This window comes from Homalodisca vitripennis, chromosome X (assembly GCF_021130785.1).
Source record: "Homalodisca vitripennis isolate AUS2020 chromosome X, UT_GWSS_2.1, whole genome shotgun sequence".
NCBI classification, from domain to species: Eukaryota; Metazoa; Arthropoda; class Insecta; order Hemiptera; family Cicadellidae; genus Homalodisca; species Homalodisca vitripennis.
In genome coordinates, this window is record NC_060215.1 from 82826339 (window position 1) to 82852545 (window position 26207).

Genomic DNA, 26207 nt, shown 5'->3' on the forward strand with positions numbered 1-26207 from the left:
TGTGTTTGCACAAATATTGACCAAAAAGACATCCAGGTCAATATCCTAAATACAGGAATATCCGATCACAAAGCCCAATTATGTGTTGCCACCATCGCTCTTGAAAAACCAAAGCCAACTATGGTGTACAAAAGACTTTTTACAGACCGAAAACTAGAAGACCTAAAATTGCTACTTAAGGAACAGAGGTGGTATGAGATATACTCGGCAAGCAGTATAAACACATCCTACAATACCTTTCTTAACATTCTCACCACAAACATGAACACTGCATGTCCTGTCACAAAAAGAAAAAATAATGGAATGAAGAAGCATAAGTACAAGTGGGACAATGAAGTCAATGCCCTCAAAAGAAGTTTCATAGCAGAGCAGGAAAACTATCTTACATCAGGCCAAGAAATGCACAAACAACGAATGGTTGAGAAGAAAAGAGATTACGATCTGAAGATAAAACAACTTAGAAAGGAAGCAACAGCATACAGAATAGAAAACGCTGACAACAAGAGCAAGGAACTATGGAGGATAGTCAACAGCGAAAGATGCACCGGGAATCACAGAACCCCAGAAATTTCAATACTCAATACCAATGGAAAGATTATTCGCGACCCCAGTATCATTGCTCATGAGTTCAACACATTCTTTGTTAATATAGCTGCCACAACCTTGGCCAAAGCAGGGCAGACAGGCACTGAAAGGAGAACTGTCAACCATATACACGACGTAGGCGACCTAGTACTCTACCCAACAAACGAAGAGGAAATCAGGAATATCATCCTGTCCATGAAGCCAAAGTCATCATATGGATATGACGAGGTCTCCAATAAATTACTTCGTCACTGCATGGAAGAACTTATACCCCCGCTTGTACATATTGTAAATGCGTCATTCAGAGAAAGCACATTCCCAAAAAGGCTGAAGATCAGTAAAGTGTACCCGAAACTAAAGAAAGGAGACACCACTCAACTAAACAATTATCGACCCATCTCTCTCGTGCCTACCTTTTCCAAAGTTCTGGAAAGAGTAGCCTTAGCCAGACTAATAAAGCATGTCGAGAGGTATGGGCTACTAACTACAGCGCAGCATGGATTCACCAAATGTCGATCCACTAATACAGCAATCGTAGAGCTTGTGGAGACAATGATTGATCACATCGAGGAAGGAAACACTGCCACAGGAATATTTTTAGATCTAAGCAAAGCCTTCGATTGCCTAAGCCATAGCCTCATACTAGAAAAGCTAAAGTCAATAGGTGTTAGGGGAACTGCTGCCGACTGGTTCTCCAGCTATCTCAGTGACAGGTCCCAAATGGTAGAAGTCCAACACAAACTAAACACCAAGATCACAACAGTCAGGTCCAAGCCTCTGCCTATCAAGAGTGGAGTACCGCAGGGCTCAGTACTGGGGCCAGTACTCTTTATACTCTTCGTGAACGACATGCCCTCCCAACTTGAAGAGTTCAGCAAAGTTCACATGTACGCAGACGATACCATCCTCACTCTTGGGGCGAAGACACCGGACAACCTTGACATACAATCCTTCATAGCATACAATATGGCCGTACAATACTATCAACAGAACGACTTAGTCGTCAACAAAGGAAAATCTCAACAGATGGTGATTGGCAAGGAAAAAGAGGGTGTAAGTGGAGTGCCAGAGCTTGCAGTATGCTACGAAGTAAATTACCTTGGTGTCACACTTGATGAAAACCTTAGCTGGGCTAGGCATGTTGACACTGTATGTAGTAAGTTAAGCTCTGGGCTCTATGTCCTTAAAAGAATGAGCCAGATCTCAGATGACAAAACTGTAAGGACAACTTATTTCGCCCTTTTTGAGACGCATTTGAGGTATGGCCTTGCAGCCTGGGGCAACTCGTCAGGAGGCAATCTACAGAGAGTGCTCATCCATCAGAAGAAAGCAATAAGAGTGATGGCAAGACTGGGCTTTAGAGACTCGTGCAGAAATGCTTTCAAGGAACTACGCATATTGACAGTCGTGGGACTATATATTCTTGAAACCACGATCTATGCAAGAACAAGCAACCTTGAAAGACGAGGCAATATTCACCACTATGGAACCAGGAACGCTGGCACTTATGACCTACCTGCCCACCGCCTTAACATCTTCAAGAAAAAGCCATCATATATTGGTGCAAAGTTCTGGAATTTGCTGCCAGCACATGTCGCCCAACTAGACATCAAATCCTTCCGAAGAGGACTTATGAACTGGCTGATGGACCACCCATTCTATTCGGTGCAGGAGTTCCTGAGGTGGAAGGAGGACTACAACCCCTAAACTGGAGGACGAAGATACCAATCGCTCTGAAAATGCTACACACACACACACACACACACACACACAAAAATACACCTTTTGTAACACATACACACAAAAAATGACAATTGTACTGATCTTGACGATTATGTTCAAATAAACAATGTCTTATGTCTTATGTCTTATGTCTTAACCTGGGGACTACCACCAATAGCCAGGCAGGCAGGCTGCTGCTTGCAAGCACAGAATCACTCAGCGGTCACCCATCCAAGCAGCAGCCATGCTCGATGTTGCTGTATTTTACTTTGTATGCACATGTTAATAAACATACATTCGTTCAAAGAGTGCTTTGATGCATTGAATAAATCTAATTTATTTTTAGCCCTATGAGAATTTACAAATTTCATACTACTTTGATTTTTATCTTGATTCAATGATTTTATGTACGGAAAACATAGCCTTTCTAAAGCGCTCCAAAGGATGAATTTCACAAGTTTAAATGTCTATACTTCAAAACGAGTAAGGAGTCATACCCAAGAATAAATAATTTAACATAAAATACAGAAATATATCATAAAAATTAAAGTAGGACATCATATTAGAAAATGGCTGCAATATCTGTAAGTTACAAAATACGAGGTGTGTACAGAAAGTAAGTAGGCCTACCGTTAAAAAAAAACAAGTAAAAACAATTTTTTTTCAACACAATTTTATTTCTACATGAAAGTTCAAACCTTAAACTATATTTGGACATAGTTACCACCGATCTTCAAACACTTGTCATAGCGGGTGATCAATTTGTCTATAACTTGTTCGTAGAAGGTTCCTGCAAACAAATGTAGCCACAAGTCCATGGCAGTTTTCACTTCATCGTCAGTTTTAAAGCATTGGCTGCCAAGCTCGCGCTTCATGTACAGGAACAAGTGGTAGTCAAAGATGCCAAGTCTGGGCTGTAGTACGGGTGATCGAACTGCTCTCAACAAAATTGTCGAACTAGTGTTTGAGTGTCACCAGTGGTATGGGGCTGAGCATTGTCATGGAGCAACACAATTCCGTTACTGAGCATTCCTCTCCGTTTGTTTTGAATTGCCCGCCTTAGTTTTCTTAAGGTTTTGCAATACCTTGCCGCATTAATGGTTTCATCTCTTGGGAGAAAATCAGCAAAACACCTTTCCTATCCCAAAAGACAGTGCAGATGATTTTTTATGCAGACATTTTCGTCTTGAATTTTTGTTTCTTCAGGGATTACGTGTGTCGGCACTCCATTGACTGTTGTTTGGATTCCGGTGTGACATGACGGACCCAAGTTTCATCACCTGTCACAATTTTGTTTAAAAAATCCTCATTATCATCACTGTACCGTGTAAGAAAACTCAAAGCACTTCTGAGTCTCTTGGTTTTGGACACATCAGTGAGCATTTTTGGAACCCATCGGGAACGTAGCTTGTGTTAACCTAAGTGGTCCATAACATTTTCGTACAAAAGTGTGCGTGAAATTTGTTGAAAATTGTCAGATAGCATTATCATAGTGAAACATCTCTTCTCTTGGATTTTTCGTCAACTGTCCTTATCAGGTCATTGGTGACGAGAGAAGGCCGACTGCTCTGATTCTTAATATGCACAGTTGTTTGAACGCCATTGAACATTCTAACCCACTTTCTTACCATTCTTCACTCATCACATCTTCCCCGTAAACATCTCGAAGTTTACGATAAATTTCTGCCAGTTTCACATTCCTTGCATTCAAAAATCTATTACAGAATGAATCTCACAATCAGCAGGATCACAAATTGTCTTAAACATTTTCAACGATCAGAGAAAACTGAAAACACAACTTAGAACAACTAAAATGACGTGAATCAATAGCCAGTGAACAAGGACGACTAGTGCGCTTGTGCGTAACACCAATTGCAGCGCTACAGCGGCAGTAGAATGAAACAGTACTTATTTTCTGAACATGCCTCGTAGATTATTAAAGTAAACCAAAAATAAGAATGATTCCCCTTTTTAGTTTTAAATTGGACTTATGATTTAAAAAATACTAATTTAACCCATGTTAAAAAATATCACCCTGTATGTTGTCCAGAGTACTGAGGACCAAAACTTTGTACCAACTTTAATTGTATTAACCTCACATGTTTTACACCCCCGATCTCTTCAACATCAGACTTTTCAATGCAACACAGAAAAGTTCATGCTTATCACATCTAAACTGGCTTAGTTACTTACCTGCATTCCCTTCAGCTCCTTGAGGAATGTGAAGGCCATTCCTCCTCCAATGATCATTTCCTGCACCTTGTCAAGTAAATTCTCTATTAGCTGGATCTTATCAGCAACCTTGGCTCCACCAAGAATGGCAAGGAATGGCCTAGCAAAACATACCAACAATAATAAGTTTTAATTTTATTAAACAACATGGCAAAAACTGTAAATATTAGCCATTGTATTTCACCCTTTCCAATCTACCACAGAGTTCCTTACTTACTAATCACAGATATTCGTAAAAACTTATTTTCATTATTATTTATGATCATTTAAAGATTTAAGGTAACTGAAACTAATATCTGATATTTTTTAACAATTTCATAGTTGCTCGATAAAATTATTTTATTTGTTTATCAGAGATTATGTCCATGGTTCATGTTCACAGTATTCTGCTCAAAAATCTGAAATTTGGCATTCTTATAAGCTATAGAGACAGGAGGGTTACTTCTGACTTGTTTATACCTTCCTATTGAACCTACACTGGGTAAAAAAAAAAAAAAAACAGTTGTGTCAATTAAATCTGGGCAACATGATGGATGTCCACGAGCAGCATATCACTAACCCCAAATGTTGAGATATTGAGGATACAAGGGTAGATCGATAGGTCCAGTCTACTGCGGAGGAGTTGGTGGGGCTCCCTGAGTGTTAAAGGCAGTTGCTAGCCTAAACATAAGGGCGTGCCACCCCCTGCCTGCTTTGACTGGTACAGAGCTGGCCTCTCCTTCTCTAACTGAGATTAATGCCCAAAATCCATCCTCATGGATCTCAACATGAGGTGGCCACTAACCCCAAATCTTACCCAGCCAGGATATCCTGTCACTCCGGAAGCTATGCAAAGGTCTATTTAGGACTAAGTGCAATTTCTAAGCTTCTTGTCTTAAGAGAAAAAAGTATTAAAAAAACTAGAGCTCTTTACTTCTGACATTTTTTTTTGCGTGTTATTATAATCAATAATTTACTACCTAATAAAATATTAATTTATATTCCTGAGCCTTGAAATACATAATGTAATTTATGATTGTGTAGTTTGGAAATAATTGTGCTACTTTTAACCCTTTGAACAGTAACAATGAAACAGTCACGTTGCAACACTACAAGCTACCTGCAGTAATAACATTGTGTTTTTATATGTATCATTAACAAGTGTGTAGGTATATGTTGTGATCTGCTTATTTTGTAGTGAACTACCCAACCATCACTTGGCAAGTTTTAGAACAAATTTTTATAGCTCTAATTTCATCCGCCAGGTGTCAGGAAAGTGTTTTATGAATAATGCGTAGCGCTACTGGGTGGAGACAGGTAGCTCCCACCAAACACTAAGATGTGTTCCGCCTCACCAAGATCACTATTCTCATGACTTATCTTTTATATGATGTATTCCTATACAACGGGAATTTTATTTCAAAAGTAAAACTAAGTATCGAAAGCTTTACGTTAATTTCTTTATTGGTTACTACCAAACTGGGGTTTTAAAAAGTTTACTTTATATAAAAAAGTAGTTAAATTATATTTTTTCCCAACAGTAATAATATATAAACTAACACCAGATAAAATGTCAATATAATGAAAGAAAGTTATGTAAATTCTTAAAAAAACCTCACTTTTTGGAATTAGATGTTTAGAAGGGTTAATGACAATTTTCTTTACATTGTTACAAGTCCTACAAAATAGCATTAGGATTGTGACAGGTCAAATTACGACATTTAAATATTCGCGGGGAATTAGCAGACGGTGAAACAAATGACCATGACACAAGTAAATCACATGTTATTGGAATTGAGATTTATTTAATTAATAATAGAGAAATATGTTAAACTTTATACGGGAACAAATTCAAATAATTAAACTGAGCTAAACATAACCAAAATTTGTTTTTACTAAAAGTACCAAATAAAATTATGCAAAAAAGCCAATTGTGGGATAAAATGACTTGCGTATTGATGACATCAGAAAGCACATGTTGCAAAAATTTAAATAAAAAGCGATAGAAAAATAGTTAAAGACAATAGAAAGACTTAAACTGATCAATTATAGTGAACGCGATAAAATTCGATAATTATGAGAACAAAATTAACTTATATTCAATCGTGAAGACGCTAATTTGAACGGGAGAGGGGTTGAGCATTGTTTGAGACAGTACGCAAGGTTTTGGCCCCAGAATCTTTCTTCTGTTTGGAGAGCTGAAGTAGAGAGGATGTCAGACGTGTAGATCCACCTGGCAGTGATGCAATACGGAATTGTGCAATAGTGTATTAAAAGTTATAACCGGGCGATGGGATATTGTTTTTAGTGAATAAATTAACAACAAAGCAAAGTGAGTACAATTAGTTGTTTGTATCACATCAAAATAAATTAACGTATCAAAGTGATTTGCTTTGTTTTAATATGATTGACTATCCCATCTGCGAAGAAGTGTGGTAAGTAAACAAAATAAGCGTTAGCTCAGAGAATATTACATTTCAAAATTTATTAAAATCAAAGTGATTGATGAGAACCCAGTGAACATTTGTGAACTTTATCCTGATATAAATAACCATATTTATCAGAGCCTTCAATACAGTGATATTTAATTTGCACAATCATTTAACCTACTTAAAAACACAAATGAATATAGACCTAGGCCTAGTGACATGTAGCGTATACTTTCACTAACACTCAGTATACTTCCAACAACACTCTATACAATTTCCACAGCATAGGACACATCCACGTGGGAATTGGAAGTTTGAACATTTTTTAAACAACGATACGGAGCATAATGACACAGCCAACGTGGGGCAACAACACTCTTTAAAACTGATCATATTCAGGATCCCACATTAGCCTTATAGATGTTATTATTAAGATTTTTTAAACTAATTACAGGAGTTATTGGGAAATTTTGAAGGCCTTTATTTACTACGTTACCAAGGTATTTTCATAACTATTGGAAACTGAGGCTTAAAATTAGGAACAATTGAAGTAACAGTAAAGTAACATTGAGCTACAAGTGCTCGCAAAGAATCATTTTTAAAACTTACACAATTGAACTAGGTACGAATATATATCTTCCACAGGGTGTCATATCCATATCGTGTTAACTACAGTACACAATCTATGAAATGAATACCATGAAATGTTACTTTAGAGTTACACACTAAAATTTAAGTTTGCTATCTGATCTCAGAGCTATGTCTAAGCCTTAGAGCTCTAAGGGCCTTGAAAGCTTCAATAGAAACTACTATGATATCAGAAACAACTCAACCAAATACCTCAAGATTTTCCACACACTCATGTTACCTCATAGTCTCTTGCTAATCAAATGTTTCTCTTTACAATGTAGGCTTCTCCTCAGTGATCTTTATAATTTCAAAAGAAACATTAACCCTTTTATTGGTGACGCTTAAAATATCGGACATCCACCTTCTTAGTTGTTTTTATTTATTTTATTGTCTAAATACAGTAATATTCAGCATTTTGGTCATTCAAAAGCAAGGAATTACGAGAAACATCATTTGAAGCACTTTTGATTTATTTTCATTATCTTCTGTCATTATATCAATGGTAACATTCAGAATTTAGTATTTTTGTGAAGTATTTGGTTTTGCTGAAATCTTCATAGTGCAATTATTTATCAAGGTAGGAGTTACAAAATTTTATAGTGTGATGTAAACAAATAATCTAGTTTTTATAATTTACTTTGAATGACCTAGATCGTCAGATAGCTGCATTCTGGATGATCAAATCTCTATTGTACACTGAAAAAGTAAAAGAGTTTACAAAAACTTGTCTCGGTCTTGTGTCTCAACAGACACAATTTACAAGAAAGGAACAATTTTTGGTAAAAAATATGGAAAGTTGTATTTGTTAATTCAAACCGAAATATAATATATTACTGCTGACTTTGAAAACAACCATACATGTGACTCATTACTAACCAATTATTGATAAACTAATTTCAAATTGCATTTAAAGTGCTAGCAATCTAAATTATGAAGAAATTGTTGTATGACATCAAAATTATGCCTACAATTATGCCTGTTGAGACAGAGTGCATCTATGTTGCAACAAATTCTTGAATATAGAGAAATGAAATACTACCTTTACCATAAGACTACATTAATAAAATTTTAAATGGTGTGCAAATTCAAAGTATTGGCTTATATGTGAACAAAATAAAACACTGAACTGCTCTTTGATATCCAGCATTAGACTGGATATACTGTAATTATACCAATTAAAGAGAAACTTCACCCAGGTTTAATTTAATGGTGTTAAACAAGGGCTTTGGATGTCTCAAGAGAATTAAACTATGCCCCTTTCTTCACTGGACACATATATGAATAACTATACTAAATTGTGAAATATAATATTTAACTTCTTATTTTATTCTTACTTCTCTGGCTTTTCCAGAGCTTTTGCAAAGTAAGTGAGCTCCTTTTTAAGAAGAAAACCAGAAGCTCGCTGATCGTAACCCTCTCCCAACATGGAGCTGTGAGCTCGATGGGCTGTGCCAAAAGCATCATTCACATAAATATCACCAAGTTTTCTCAGAGATTCTCTGAATGCCTTGACATTCTCTGGGGTGGCTTTGATCTGAAACAGAAAATCAAGTGTCAAGAAAATAAATTTAAACTTACACAGGTTTTGTAAATTTACATGTAAAGTGATATTGTAAGATAATTTTTATAGTTATAATCTATAATATGTTATATTATCCATCACCTTTATTTTGGAATGTGGGACTATATCAGCCTCAAGCAGATTTCGAAATACTGAAACCATACCAGTACCATATGCTGTACTGATATCATTATATTTGAGAAATATTTACCTTTACAATTTAAATAAAAAAAAACATAGATTAAAATTAGCTTTTTCAAATATTATATTTTTCAAGAAATAATTGTTATTAGTGATTACCTATTAATTCCAGATTCTACTTTTTACGGACCATCCAGTAGGAATGGAAGAATTCAAAAGATTTTCAATCCGATTTTAATGTAGTATTGATATGACATGGTGAGTTTAGGTGATGTGAAAGGCATGATCATTTTGTAAATTGCTGATGTAAAACTGGCATTTAAGAAAGGGTTTTTGAATAAGAAGAGATCAATCTATAAATTATAGATTTACCAAAGGGAAGGCTGATTGCTTTGGACTTACTTGGAGTTAGTGATAGTTCAATAATTAATTGTTGCTGTTAATTATTTTAAAAGTATAAATTTTTTATTTAAATTCATAATGGAATCTAGAATCTAGAATTAGAATGCTGAACTCTAGTAGAATTCAAATGTCTAAAATAAACCAAGTTCGGTGAAAATACCCTCATAGATTAACAGTTGCAAAAAACCTTGACAAAGTATTCTTTGCAAGTGTACTAGTATATCAAGATTCATACTTTTTAATTGAAAAATAAGAACATTCCAACAAATGGAAGAAAGTATGCATTTAAGTAGGACTTTGCTGCTCAAGTTATAAACAATGTTCACTGTCTATGAATTAAAAAACAGACGATTTGTACGTTAAAGATAGATACCATTACTGAAATGAAACAACAAATGAAATGAACAAACACACACACTCACGTATATAATATTTCACAATGATATGTGGGCTAGAGGAGTGGGTTGAATGAAATTGTTGAACCCTATCAGTAATTTCAAAACTGTATGTTAACTAGGAATTATGTAGCTTAACCCATTGCGGATCACTGACAAGCTGGGCTCGTCACGCAGCGGCCGGGCCTGACGGCACGATGACGAGCTCAGGTCACAAAAGCGGTCTGCGTTTAAGTTTCCCTCCAAATAGTTCTATTAATGTCTGGTAGATCGGTCGATCATCTTCACTTGTCAACTAAGAGTGTTTAACAACGGTCTACGTTTAGAGTTTTCAAAAGTTTTATAAATATCTTACAGATCGCAGTTGTATGTTGAAGTTGAAAAATCATTCATATGAGTTTACTCTCTGCTTTGTAGCGCTTCTGATTGGGTGTTTTCCTCAGTTGTTATTATAATACTTTTGAGGTTAGTGACACAGAACTAAACGACGCAGACGTACATGTTGGCGAGTTTAGTCTAGACAATGGCCCGGATGTTATCGCTTCGCCGAAGCCGCTTTATTTAGACTATGATTCAGACATCATCCCTGCCACCCCGGAACCTTGCTCGCGTGTTATCGTTCCTACATCACGGATACCCGAGCAGGCCCATGTTCCATCTAAATGAATACCTTCACAGCTGAATTTTCTAGTATACAATAGCGAGCGATACAATGTGGCGCACCATTGCTGTTCGTGCGGTCACTGACCGTAAATTAATTCGTGCCCGCTGGTGCCCGCTCGCCAAAACAATACAATCCGCAATGGGTTAAAAGGAATCTCTACTTAATATCCAAACTTAGGCTCATATAATATGTGCGAGAAGAATGATCAGGAAGTTGTCACCTTTTCACCGGCAGGATTAACACCCTTGCCCTCCTCTTCTACATGGAAGCGTAGATTCTCCAGCAAAATAAGAGTGCCAGGTTTGGGGTCAGCGCAGGCCTGTTCTACCTCCGGTCCAACACAGTCTGGCAGGAACACCACCTCCCTAGAGAACAGCGGAGACAGTACTACAGGCCCTCTGCATCACAGACTCATGCATCACACTTGGCACTGTTAGTCCCCAACTATACTATTTGGTTATAAGTTAGTTACATTAGTGATTTTAGTAATTAATAAATAATATTGGTTAGTGATAATATCTACATCTTAGTTAACCTGTTATCATTTTGAGAATGAAACATAATGGACAAAATGGCTTAGAAGAAGTCAATGGAATTGTTTTATATCAATTGTATATCAATACACAATTTCTAAATCATTGTGTATTGGCTGTGATATTTGAAATTTGTCTGATTAATCAATGTTAGGATTGGAAGACCTTATATTAGTTTAGCACAATTGTGCCTAACATTTCCTAGGGAAAACATGAGCCCAACACGTTTTGAGAATTTTTTAAGAACTGGGTATTTTTATTCTCTTGGCTTTGGAGTACAATACAAAAATAACAACAGCACAAATATTTATTAGTCACCAAACTGAATCTAAAATTAAAACTACAGACTTAAATTCATATTTTAAAATAATTACTTGAATAATTCTTTGATTCAACTACACATATTGTGTGATGTTTATGATAGCAAATTAAAATCCACCTCTTACTTAACAGTTATCATGTTCGCTACTGAATGGTACAGTACAGGTATGAGATGACACTAGTAATATCAGGCACTGAGTCTTCTGGTAGCCAAAGTGTTAACATTGTATACTATTGCTAGAATAGTATTGGTATACACGAAGTATTGGTGTACAAATGCTATTTTCTAATTCATTTCACTTCAAAATAATAATTGATGGTCCATTGATGACAGTTTACTATTTCTACAACCTAGCTTGTTGTAGTTTAATTGAAATATTTGAATTTTATTTGAATACACTGGAACCTAGGTAATGTGAATTTTAACTCAAAACCTTGGATATTTCAAATTTTCTTTATGATCACAATACATTTTTACTAAGTATTATGTTATTATCATAACTGCTTGTCTTAATTTAATATAAATCTGTATTTATAATAATCAAATGTACTTTTAATATATTATATATGGCATGAAGTACAAACATATTATAATGATAATCTAAATTTTGAAACATAAACTATTGAATTCCATTAATTTTTTGAAGCCAATAAGTAACTAAAATTCAAATTTGTGAAAACAACACATAAGGCAACAAAAATATTTAATCAAGATTTAGTCCAGTATGTTATTAATTGATATCAAAATAATAATATATTGTACTTTATTCACTATGTAGGACGTTGATAAACACAAATAATGCTTCCTTGACCTTCTTTCACCTTTTCACTAGTGGAAGGAAAGCTGGTTTTAAAGTTGTAAATTTTTTTAAATTTTATGATACCTATGTACAATACTAAAAACTGCTAATTTTCTACTCTTAAATAGTTTAGGCAACAGTTGTTACAAAAGTTTTTTTTATATGTAACTATTTGACTTTCTATTACTGTATCAATATGACTTTGGTAGACTATTAGTATCTTATCTGTTGTAACTGCTAAATTAATATTGCATTAATCCTAAAACTCCATCTAAAAGATAAGATAGGGACATGTCTATTTAAAACTTAATGATTGGTTATGTAAGTGAGTTAAAATAAAAGACACCCAAACTGGATTGAAAAGAAAGTCAATAAATAATTTGTATTGTTATTCAATAGTCATTAATATTTTAATACTTCTACATGATTAATTTTAACTTAATTTTCATATATTTGAGTCTATTTTCATGTTTTTGTATTTATTTCCATGAAGATTTTTTCTTTTATTTTATACGTTCTGCCACAGGTTCCAATAATGTATAGTTAAAATAGGAAGAATAGCAATAGGTATGTGTCTCTTATGCGTAATACTCCAGTAATGACCACGCAAATATTTGATGATTTTAGACTGACTTTTTACAAGCTGGAGAAGTAAAAAAATCTAATATGGTGAATCAAATTCTTCAATCACTAATTTATGATGATCATATAAGTAAAAAAAAATGTTCCTAATGACCCCGAACTAGCAAAAAAGGTTAAATAAATTTCTGCTATTTACAAATTCAAAAATTAACTTGCAAAATTACAATGGTAAAATATTGCAATTGTTAATTTAAATTTTAAAAGATTTATATTCTTTTCCAAATATATAATTTAACCCATTCTGGATCACAAACATACATTTTAGTGCACACTACCTGCTAGACTGGGTGTACACAGTACAACATCATCGACCACAACATTCTCTGTCCAAATTTCACTATTTCCTTTTTGTTGTGAAAACACAATAGTTTGAGAATGATTTTTGAACTTCTACTCCATTTTTTTGACATAAAAGTTAAATATTATTAAGTTTTTTGCCATCAATATTTATTTTAATTAGGCTACTATGACACGATAGGCAGATGAAGATATTTATTTAATAGTAAACTGAGTTAACACAAGCGTTAGTGATAAAAAAGGTAATTACAATAATATTTACTGGATTGTAGCAGACATGAAATAAATTAAGCCACATACATCACAGTTAAATGAAAATTAATATTACATACGTGGATTACACGATATTGCAGTATGAATGTTAAAGCATAGATGCTGAAAAATAAAATTAAACTGGAATATACCTATCAAGTATGCAATTTTAAAGCAATTTACAATTGATTACATTCCTAATGCCACACTTTTTGGTCTATTTGAAACATATGAAATACAACATGCAATGTGTCAGTGGTTAGTAATAAGTAACAAACAGCATAGTACCTTTTGAGCAGTGTCTTGAGCTCCTCAGCGACAGGGGCCAGGGTAAACTTGAGGATCTTGCTGCCGTCTGGTCGCCCCAAGTGTGAGCACAGAACCACGGACTTGGCTCCCTTGTCCAGAGCATACTTGATGGTCTCAAGAGCTGCTACAATGCGCTGATTATTGGTGATCTTACCGTCTTTCAATGGCACATTGAAATCAACTCTGAAAAAATCAAGAATAAATACATAAAATAATACTAGAGCAACATTTTTTAAGCTGAAAATTTATCAGAATTTATAAATATACTCAGGTTAATCAGAATCAAAACTTATAAGAGGTCAAAAACTCCTTTAAAATTAAAGGTATTATTCTATAAGTTACCACAATTTACAAGTAATTTTATACTGGCTCCACTATTTTCGTTATGTAAATGCAATAATATGGAGTGATCAAAAAGTCTGCTAGCCTGCTAATTTTTTAACAACTATTGACACAACAAGGAAATATTTCTAAGTCTGTGGAAAATACTACATTCTTGGGTACTCAAAATTTTCGGGTGTGCCTTTACAAAGGGGAGACGAATGCACTCTAATAAAAATAAAAACTGTATACTCCTCTTTTGTGATTCATCATCTATATAGGCATACAAAAGATTTGTTTCAGAAACTGGAGGTCTTAGCTTAATATGTGTTTGATTATACAAGGTCAAATTGATTAGACTCACTTTCGAAAGAGTCTAAGTAAATCTTTGAAAAATGTAAACTATGGATAAAAATACTTAAATCAGCAAGCAAGTGTATCATACAAATTTCATTTGACCGTGGAAAAATTTCCTGCCGATTTTGAAAAACTGATTAGGTGTGCCACATTTCTGGTAACTGTAGGATTTTATTTTTTGATACGTATGTTAAGGGTTTAGAATTTTTAATAGTTTACACTAAATTGTAATCTTAAAATGTTTTGTAACACAGCATTATTTATCTCTAATTTACCAAATGCTTATAAATTGATTTTATTTATTAATATTCCCAATTTCATTTTTTATTTAGAATACAAAACAGTACATCCCACTGACCACAAACTGTCGTATCAGGAAAAGATAACTCAAAGGAGCATCCGCCAAGACCTACTTGCCTTCACTAGGCAGTTTTATTTATTTATTTAAATAGGTTAAATAAGTTTTCTGTTTTCCCTAGACCAAAATATATGGCTAAGTAGGATAGGCAGTGGTGTAGTGGGGCCGGAGCGGTCTGGAGCGGCGCTCCGGCACAGCTTTAAGAAGCGGAGCGTCGCTCTGGCATAGCATTATTGTATTTGCAGACGAACTGATGCATAGATCAATCAGATATTTGGAATCTTTGGAAGAAAAACCTGGGACAAGAGTTCTGGAGGCACAAGTCGCCATGAGGGAAGGCTGTTTTGCTTCTGTAAAGTTAAATGAAAACCCTAAAATCGTATCATTTAATGGTGAGCAGTTGATTTCTAGTGTAATCAGCAACTTAAAGAAGAGAATGTTTACCGCTAGCTTAGGCGAAGAAATTGTCAAGAACGAGGAGTTTGTAGAGCAACTAAAAGTTTTGAAACCCGAATACTGGCCTACTGATATTCAACCTGGGTTTGGCCAAACTTAAGTGGAGCAGCTATGTAAGCGCTTCAAGTTAAACATCAACAGAGCTGTGACTGCTTACAGGGATTACTTGGACAACAGCAGGCGGGTACCTGATGGACTGCAAGAGCTTATAAACTGCACTAAAATAATACCCTGTAGTTCCGCTGACTGTGAAAGAGGGTTCAGCAGTATGAATAACATACTCACACCATTAAGGAACTCATAGACAGTCATGTCTCAGCCCTACTGTTTTTAAAACTCCAAGGTCCCCCGCTCCGCAGATGGAAGCTTGACCCCTATGTCATGACATGGCTAAGAAGACATCGTTCAGCAGCCGACACCCAAACAAGAATAGCAGAACCTCCAAAGAAAGGAAATTGGAATGGAAAAGGAGAGGAATTTTGGGACATACTTTAGAGGTTATCGCACAATATTCATGTTCGTGTTACCGTTGAAAATATGTAAAAATATAACTTTTACAACATTTAATAGTTTTTACAATGCATTTTTACTTTATCTTTTTCAGGCTACAATAATGTATTAGCACGACAGCACAGTAATTTTTCAAAGTTTGTCTAAAATCATAGCTTATCTGTTTGTTATTACAAATTGTGTTAGCTTAGTTTACGAAATAAAATGTCCTTTATTAATAATCAAAAAGATTTTTATTGCTTTACCCAGCAACTCGCCGCTCCCATGGTGTAAGCATAATATATTTATATTAGTTGTCACCATGAAATAACTACTGTTATAAAGTATATTTATTAATGAACCAGAATATATAAAATTTATTACAATCGCTCTAGTTTAAATGGGTAAAACGACAGTTAAGTGGTTAATTGGTTAAGTCTGCAAATGTAACGCCGCCGTCAGAACGCCAAGCTGACGACACGTGCCCGACCTGTATGAGGGGGGTGGGGGGAATCTGCGCGGTAGCACACTTATTATACTTACATCATGGTCGCTCCGGCACAGCTAAATTCAGCACTACACCACTGAGGATAGGTTTAATACAGAATTACAAGCTAAGATATGGGTTGTGTGGGTTTAAAATATGGGTAAAACATGTTAAATAATGTACGGTTGGAATGTATAGGTAAGTTTTTGTTATTTTTAACTTACACATTGAAAGCAAGCGTGGTTGATTGTAATGCATAAATTGTATCCATTTAGGATATTTAGATATGATGTTGGATCTTTTGATCCAATCTCATAAAGCAATAGACAAGAACCTTCTTTCTACAAATTTCTTCACCTTCATAGTTTCAAAAATACTTTGTGAAATCTAATTTTAAAAACTCACAGTAAAATACCACATTTAATACTTATGTTGATATCATAAAGAATAATTAGTATTTTCATACAACTACAGACAATGGATAAAAGGTTACTTTCCAAACTTTGTATCATATGCAAACTCCTTGATGAAGATTCTCGTTAAATCACCCACAAAAAGTAGTTACTGTGCAACAAGAGTATTTACTCCGTAAACAGTTACTAACCCAAACATTTAAGGAAACTAGTTCAGTCTAAATAAAGTACCCGCTTCGAACTTTGTAAATAGCATAGGCCCATTTACTCATTATTTATTTAACTGCTGCTAAAGTCAACTTGCGCCTAACTTATGAATCAGACAAAAATTTTATCAGTTCTTGAGTTGTTCCTGAGTTTACACATTTAAAATGTATAATTTGACAAATAAAATGCGAAAAAACCACACCTAAAAATATTAACCTAATTGAAAGTGCATGTTGTTCCAAATTTTTAAGATATGAACTTAATTTCCATGCATTTCCATGTATTTTTATAAACTTATACATAAAATTTATCTCTTCACTAGCAACAATAGATAGGAATATGATCACTATAAACAACAATTAGCTTTTCAAACTAAGAGGAAAACGACATAAAACTTAATTTTACAAATGATTAAACTCTTTAACTTTAAATTCAAGTGATGTATTATATTAACTCCAAGGTGATAATCTCTTAGCAATGGATCTAAAATTAATCTTAGGCAACAACAGGATAATAAGAATGAATGATTAATAATAACCGTTTTGAGTCCTGCATTGTACTTAACTGCCCAGTGTTTAGTTAGTATCCCTAAACCTTATTAATACTAACAATATTTTTTTATGATTTTTATTTTTAGAACAGTATCTATTTTTTATTAAAAAACATAGACCCACAGAGGTCAATGAGAAAAGTTCAACTGATAGATTCAACTAACTTATTAATGACCACATTGTTAAAATTATCTAATCACGCCTTGATACTAGTGAAAATACTTTCATTCTCAAGAATAATTTATAGTAAAAATTTGACTTCGCTCTGTCAAAAGATTATTATAATCGTATAAGAGCCAAACTCATAGTTAAGCCGTCTGATAATCTTTGAATCTGATTATCAAACCTTATACAACACACTCCTACCCAATGCACACACAAAATACAAATTAAATACTTAGCAAGTTCCAATAATGTTTTTTTTTAATATCTTTTCCTTGAATCAAGTTATAGTTGTTGTCTTCTCCAGGTGGCTGATGAATTATGAGTAATTTAAAAGAAAGTCAAAGTAAAATTCTTTTACATTCTAAAGTTTGTTACCACTTGGAGAAAACTAATTTAATTGACTTACATAACTAAATAGGTACAGTACAACCCCGATAAGTCGGCCCCCGTTAATCAGGAAGTCCGGCTAACCCGGACCTATTTTCAATTAAAAAATGAAAAATCAGACAAACATTTCAATAATATTTTTGAGTGGTATAGTATCAGTGAATCGATGTTGCATCAGTATTTGATGGGACTGTACGACAATGAGTGTGTGACTCATGGCACACGGCGGCCGAGTGGCGGTCATTGTCCCGGATTCTCGGAAACAATAACAGACGCGTATTTCCCCAAATCCTCTCTGAAGTCGATGAAAATGACATTACTCTGTGGTTAGGGGCAGACAATAACGGAGGCTATGAGCCACTTACTTACGAGGAAGTGATCGCGTCGTTTTTACCTGATGCTAATGAATCAAACGCTGAGGAGGCAGACGGTGACATTGAAGATCCAGTGATGAGTCATGGAGATGCAGTGACCAAACTAAACGAACTAATGGTTTATTTCGAGCGGCAGGCAGAAACATCGCCGGCTGAATTGCTCATGTTGAAGAGACTGCGGGATCGCACAGCACGCAAACGGCAGACGACATTGGCACAACCAAAGCTGACTGAGTTTTTTTAACAGGAAATGAACAGTTATAAATGTACTGTAAGGATTAATAATAATTAAATGTCCATATGTTTGATGTTTTTACAATTATAATGGAGTTTATCTGTAAGTATACCGTATTTTATTAATTTTTACCGAATTCTCCGGCTAACCCGGATTTTCGTTAACCCGGATCGGCCGCGGTCCCGATTAATCCGACTTATCGAGGTTCCACTGTACTACTATTGACAAATTATCACACATAATGGATCACAAACCCATATTATATTATTCATAATTATTTTTATCAAATATTCACTGTCTAAAGCAAGAAACAAAAGGCTTAGATCCCTTAAGGGCCAGCTGTACTGTTGGTAATTTAATTTTAGCCCCATTAGAACCATCTAAAACATTAAATGCTATTATACCCACAGTACCACACAGATCTGTTGCAATTCCCATATTGTTTGGACTATTTACTAAAGATTTCCCATCATTCCTTCAGAACCACAGTATTTAATTAACTGTCTAATTTACATGCATGATATTACCCTCCTTATACAAAGAGGTCTAGCTTTAAATTATGATAAAGCAACTCATGTGCATTTGAGTAGAAAGACCAAAAACATCTAGTACCGTATTCTTAATTTACCAATTGTTAAAAAGGTTAAATTCTTAGGTGTTGCCCTAGATTGTCCAGTAAGCTTTCTGAACAGAACATATTGTAAACAACAATGTAAGAAATGAGTAAATATGGTCAACATTTTAAATGGAATGGAACCTTAGAAATACACACTAGTGGAATTACATAAGAGATATGAACTGGTCACCTGGAAACCTCAAAACAATACTCAATTTAAAAAAGAACAACACATATTAAAATCAATATACATGTTAAAATTCTTAACAATGTAGCAGAAAATCTATTGTAGTGGTTATTTATGTAGGAAACTGCTACTGCACTAAATGTTCATAAAAGAAAAAAAAAACATTAACTTTGGTGATCACAACATTTTATTGTGCAAGACACAGACAGCAAATTTTCCTTTAGAGGTATAATAACAAATTGATCAGTTTTTATTTGTTCAAATTGAAAGGACAACCTACTATGTTATACACAGTAATACAATAAAAGAGTATAGGCATAAGACAAAATTAATATTTTAGTTATAACAATAGGCCGTTTGGAAATAACATGGCATTGCAAGTCAGAAAGGGCATATCCTGCAATGGCACTTATGGTGTCCTAATTTTATTTTAAATTGTAGAAATTAAATTCCAGGTATGCAGGTGTTACAAAAAGCTTGATAAAATAAAACATGTTTGCATTTCATGATTTTGAAAAAAAAAACAATAGTTAAGGATGTTTTAAAATCAGTTTAAATTCAGAGAAGTGTTTATTAAAGCCTAACTAAGCAGCAGACAATTTCTCATGTAGCCTATAATTTACTAAATATATGCAAAACGAAAAAATTAACAAATCATAATTTCAGGTTCTTCTAATGTAAAGTTTCTAAAGGTAAAACAAACACATGAATGAATAAACTTACATGAGTACTGTTTTCAAGGTCTTTGTTCTGTCAAATAGGCTACATGAGCCTGGAAGTCAGGAATAAGAAGTTCATTGAACAAATAGGCCTAACTGTTTCCAAGATTTCCAAATACAGTTTCACACGATCTATGGATATTGGAATTACGTTGACTGAAATGAGTAACTGATATGAGAATTGTAATTGGAATTTCTAATATGACATTAACTGCTGTTGCATAATATGAACAAGGATAAGCAATTTTAAACCATGAGAACAGTTACAACAGCTGCATTGATGGTTATTGTGGAATTTAATACAAAATCTATTTATACATGACTGTGATATCTCGACAATGTATAATATTTAAATTTATATGTACGACACTACTCTCCAATTCTCGCGAACAACTATCCAACACTGGTTGTGAGCACAAGGATCTCTTTAGACTTGACAGTTTTAATATCCGACCTCGCTTTCCAGTTCTCATGAACAGTTGTTCATCACTGGTCTACCTCACACGAGCTCTTGCGCCGTTTAGATTAGCAATTTGTACTAGGGAACACAAAACTCATGCAGTTTCTTGCCAGTATAAACGTAGCTTTACATTGATCTTTTTAAGAGGCTGGAGACACCTTACAGTGTATTCACCATGCAGAAGATTCTCATTATATATTGGTGATGGTGAGGAGGGACTGTTGCGAGTTGGAATTAATTAAGTTTTTCTTTTTTTCTTCTATATTTCTAAATAATACCTAGTCCAGTGAAAACACAGTGTTCATTGCAGAGTAAAGTTAACATTAGTGTATAAGATCTCCTTTCTTCATTCATGAAAACCTTATATAATTATACAATTTTCAACCTAACCTGTTTTAATAAAATTACAATTTGTTATTATTTGTTTATCTTAATAGTAAGGTACCAACGATCCCAAGGTGGTTTAAACTTTGGGTTGGATTATACCATCCAGTTAAACCTACACTGGGTGCAGCAATAAGCGTTGTGTCAATTAAACCTGGGCAACCTTATAGGTGTCCAGGAATGGCATTCACTAACCGCAAATGTTGAGATTCTGGGGTGCAAGGGTAGATCGATGGGTCTAGTTCACTGCGGGAGATAACAAGCAGTTGGTGGGGCTCCCCAAGTGTTAAGGGCTGTTGCTAGCATAAACATAAGGGCATGCCACACCCCCCCCCCTTCCTGCTTTGACTAGAGAGGCTGGTTCAAAGCTGGTTTCCCCCTTCTTCCGAGAGGATATGACTGAGATTAATGCCTAAAATCCTTTGTCATGGATCTTGACAGGTTACGGCCCCTACCCCCAACCTAACCCATCAAGAATATCTTGTCACTCCAGAAGCAGCGCAAAGGTCCTTTTAGGACTCCATGCAATTTCGCTTCTTGTCCTGAGAGAACAGAACAAAAATGGTGCCAAAATGTTAATGGACGATAATTAAAATTATTACACAAATTTAACATCTAATTTTGTACCCTTGTTTGTGGGATCTGTGCATAAACAAATCTTCAGATATAATAAATACAGGAGTGTGCATAATTTATATGCTTGTAACAAAATAAACTATAAGTGTGCAGTCGGGTACAAGTGGCGATTATAAAGCTTCTCAATTGGATAAAATTATGTTTTAGCAATGTGTTCTGAAGTTATTCCAGATTGATAAAGTAGTTTTGGGGTGTTTTACTACACAAAAAGATACTCCTATTGTTAAGTTCTTCTATACTTAATAAATATGTAAAGAACAACAGGTGTGCATGTACCTTCGTAACTTTGCATGTAAACAAAGTGTTATATTTTGTTGTTACTAGCTATGTAATTTGAGTGTGTACCTAGTTGATTACCTTCAGTTTTAAAGATATGGGTTACTTAGAACTCGATAAATAATAATAGCAACCTATATGAAAACTAAATTTTTGATAAAATAATACAAATTTTATTTTATAACGAGGTATCCTATCAAAAGTGCCATATAAAATAATACTGAGCTTAAACAAACAATAAGAATGCTATAAAAGCATCAAATGCAAACAAAAACATCACTGATTTTGTACACTATACTAAATATAGTGTAAACAATATCATTTCTAATATTTAAGTGCTATCATATTAGCATTTATATGAAAATATCCAGCCGGATTAAAAAACTTTACAAAGGTATAACTTAAATGATTTAGCTTGAATCAAATTGATCCTAGTAGGGTGTATTTAATATAAACAAAAACCTAACTGAAATGTTACTAATGTAACTGTAAGAAAATCTTGGTTAAAATCAATAATGCAAACTAGTTTAAATGTATATATGGTTTGTAAGAGTTCAATCAGTTTGTGCAGGCTTTTTACCCAATATTTTGCCCACCACAGTCAAAAGAATTATTAGGGACAAAATGTTAAGTCCATAAAATTGAATCGTTCAACATAACCTCAAAGCCAGTACCAGCCATCTCCCTGTGCATAGCAATAGTCATTGTCATGGTGTATGGATTAAATTGGTGTGGTAAAATGGTACTTTAGTATTATCCAGAGGCCACTATTTTTGGAGTATTTCTTAGAGAGGAAGGACCTACAAAAACTACATTATTAAAAAGAATAGATTTTATTTTACTGTAAAAATTACATGTCATTATAGAAATCGGTTCTTGTTTTCTGCCCCTCTAAAGGAAGTGATGTCAGCAAGCAGGAGGCCATTTTGTCCCTATCTACTTTGTTATATAAGTAGGTATCAAAAATACATATATACAAATAATAAATATGAAAACCTCACAGTATATAGGCTAGTCTTAAAATTGCCGTCTTTAACAACTTAACATCATAACTGCACCTTTTACAACACAAATTACAGTACAGATAAAAAACAACTCGTTTCGGTTTGGTTCCTGTGTTTTTCTATTCAGTTTGATCCCTTCGGCCTGTGCTATCGACAGTACATTTTAATAAAACTGAAAGCTAATGAGTTGGTATTTATTTACAATACCGTGACCATGAAAAATGGACTTTTTTTCATGGGTTGGGCATTTATAGCCAAGTATTATTATCACAGGTGCATATAAACTGGGGGGAAAGTATATTATTGTATTATATTGATGCCTTTCGGGCATTATTGCGTTAAAAATGGAAAATAACCGACAAAATTTTGTCGAACAACACTTGGAGGGTTAAGGATCAGGGGCATCACGTGATCTGGGATTCGACTTTTGCAAGCTCGAGTTAATTTTTTTTTCTAAAAGAGCAAGCAGTGCGCAGCAGTGCGCAGCACTGCGCAGCGGGCAGGCATCGTTGACAGAATTAACGTACTTGTCAGCATCATTTCAGTAAAATTGCCAGAGATACTGTCAAAAACAGAGTTTTCAAAAAATCGTAACTCCTTTGATTTTCGTTGCCGACGAATTTTTTCTTCACTATTGTTTTCAGGAAAAATTGTAGTTTTCAGGGGAAAAAAAATGAACATACCTTTCCATGGTCACGTTATTGTAAATTGATACCAATGAGTTTCCTGCTAAAACAAAGCCACGTAGTTATAATAATGGATTAAATATATAGAGAGAATGGTTTTATCTTTGGCAATCTTTACATCATGTAATAAAGTAAAAAACATTTAATACTTTTCATTCTCAAACACGATTTAAACACATTTTTGTACATAGTTAATAAATAGATTTTTAGTTTTAGCGGAAATTTCCTTAAGTTATATTTTAGCCTTAAAATCCAGTAATCTTTGGTCATCCCCCGGTAATCCCCCCCGTAAAACGGGGTTGCCACTTTACACTCCGCTACACACAGTGGTATTGCTAATTTGAGTAGAGTTACCATTAGGGTATACTTTACATTTTCAAAGACAACTTAAATAAAATAAAATATCCTTCACTTTTCATTACTTAGTACTAATACTTTTCATGCAGAAGTACTCATTTTTAAATCCTCAATTTTGCACTTTAGCCTGCCCAGGTCGTCTATATAGACGAGCCAGCCTATTAAGGTATGCACAAATAATTTGTTATATTAGGCCTATGCTATTTAAATTAATACTTGTTTAAATAGCCATGTAAATATATTAAAAACGTTGCTTATTTTTTCTATATCAATGTTATTCCACACATTAATATCAGGCATATTTCATCTTACAAATGAAATTATTGATGTGGTTAGTTGTTAATTTTGAGGTTATGTTGTCAGGTACAGGTACATTTGTGAGCTCTATACTGACTATTTCACTCCCAACAGTGTCTTTATATTCTTAATTACGATGTGATATATTGGATAAAAAATAATGTAAAATTTGTATAAGACTGCCCAAGCCATGGTTACATTCAAATTGTAAAAAAAAAAACTTGATTCTGTTCACTGTTAAGGATAGATATTTCCATTTTCTGTATAAACATTCTTATACATTTATCGAGGATTGGCTTTAAGGACTAGACTGTTTTCAAATGACATTTAAGATGGTTAAGCTAAATTACAAGATGTTTTTTCCAGTTCTATAATTGAGGTTAGGGTCACTAAAATATCTAAGTAAATACTTTGTTATATTACTTTATAGCTCTATTGCTTTAGATCACACATTAAAATTAAATACTAGCCCTATAACTAAAAGAAACAAAAATTAAGGAAATAATAGTATTAAGTAGTGACAACTTCATCAATTTCAAGTAAAATGCTAAAAATTACTAACCTCATGAAAACCCTCTTGCCTGCCAAACTTAGTTTATCAATACTCAATTTTATTCAAAGCCATTGTTAATAACTGATTATAACTTAGTGAATTTCAAGAGAGCTCTTACGACCGCCGACAACCAGACCGAACAAGAGTGTTAGTGTAGACGATGAAGACGTGCCAATCACCTTCACCCCTTCAAGGTTAGAAGGTCACTTCGGATTTCAGTTCAGTACAGTCAGGCTTGCAACAAACTGCAATAATGTACGCAATTTGAATTTGCACACGCGCAGATTACGTTTAGAACATGTAGCTTTGCAGAGCTTTTTTTGTATTGCTTGTACAAACTATAATGTTGCATGGTTGATATTTACATCGCTAGCTGCATTTTAATTTTTACTGTTCACACGTGCATAATATTTGTGTCGTCAATGAACACATATCAACAATTCTGCCAAATTTTAACTACATGTCAAACTAAAACAAAACTTTTAAATAGCACCTTTGATTGTGCAGAAACATAGTAATCTCTAGGTATATGCTGTCATTATTTGAAGAAAAATACTAACGGCAGTTCTTTGTTCGGATATGCTTCCAAAATGTGCTTCACACCTTTTTTCCGACGTCTTCTAACTGAGAAGGGACATATATACAGTTCTGGAGGAAGAGCGAGATTTCAGTTCTGACAGGTTGTAATTTACTTTTCCTAACTTGAGACTCACTTTCTGCTAAATTATTGAAGGAAGTGTACCTTTAGGAAGGAAGGATTAAGAATACTGTGCCTGAACCGTGTGCTCGGTACGCTATACAAAGATATTTGATAAGGGTGTAGAGTACGATGGTGGTTGTAACAGGTGTTTTCACCCCAAATGTATTTGATTAACTTCTTTTGAATATAAGAGAATCGATGACAGTACGCAAAATGTTTGGAAGTGAGAGACAATTGATAGCACAGCATTGCCGATGCAGGACCCAAACGTCTTCTTCTAACTTTTCCAGAGAGCTTAGTGAACTAAACATTAAATTCAACCCCGTACTTCAAAACCTGTATAAACGTGATAAGATAGATTATTTTCTTCTAGAATTCAAGAAATAAAAAGGAAGCTTGGAACAATAAAAAAATAACGTGCAATTACTTGAGCCAAGAGTAATCCAACTGAGAACAAAACAATTACCTAAGGTAAACTTATCTGTGCTGAAGGGTTTTAAACAAATAAATTCGAAAGCTGTGGAAACGCAGCAGAAGAAGCCATACAGGAGGAACTCAGCGATCACAAAATTCGTTCATTTGCCCACGGTCTGCCGAAAACGAGGCTCGAACCTTGAAAGAATCAATGCGTGAAGATG

At 34.4% G+C, this 26207-nt stretch overlaps 1 protein-coding gene across 1 annotated transcript in view; it reads right to left on the minus strand.

Annotated features, from left to right (window-relative positions):
• Positions 1-25075, minus strand: part of LOC124369272 (phosphoglycerate kinase) — a 40765-nt gene extending 15690 nt beyond the window's left edge. Inside the window, exons 1-5 of the mRNA XM_046827184.1 lie at positions 24879-25075; positions 13874-14077; positions 10961-11105; positions 8912-9111; positions 4501-4639 (exon numbers count right to left, since the gene is read on the minus strand). Of these exons, the coding sequence (XP_046683140.1) occupies positions 4501-4639; positions 8912-9111; positions 10961-11105; positions 13874-14077; positions 24879-24883 (693 nt within the window). The 5' untranslated portion in view covers positions 24884-25075. The remainder of the gene's footprint in view (positions 1-4500; positions 4640-8911; positions 9112-10960; positions 11106-13873; positions 14078-24878) is intronic.
• Positions 25076-26207: the final 1132 nt, after the last annotated feature.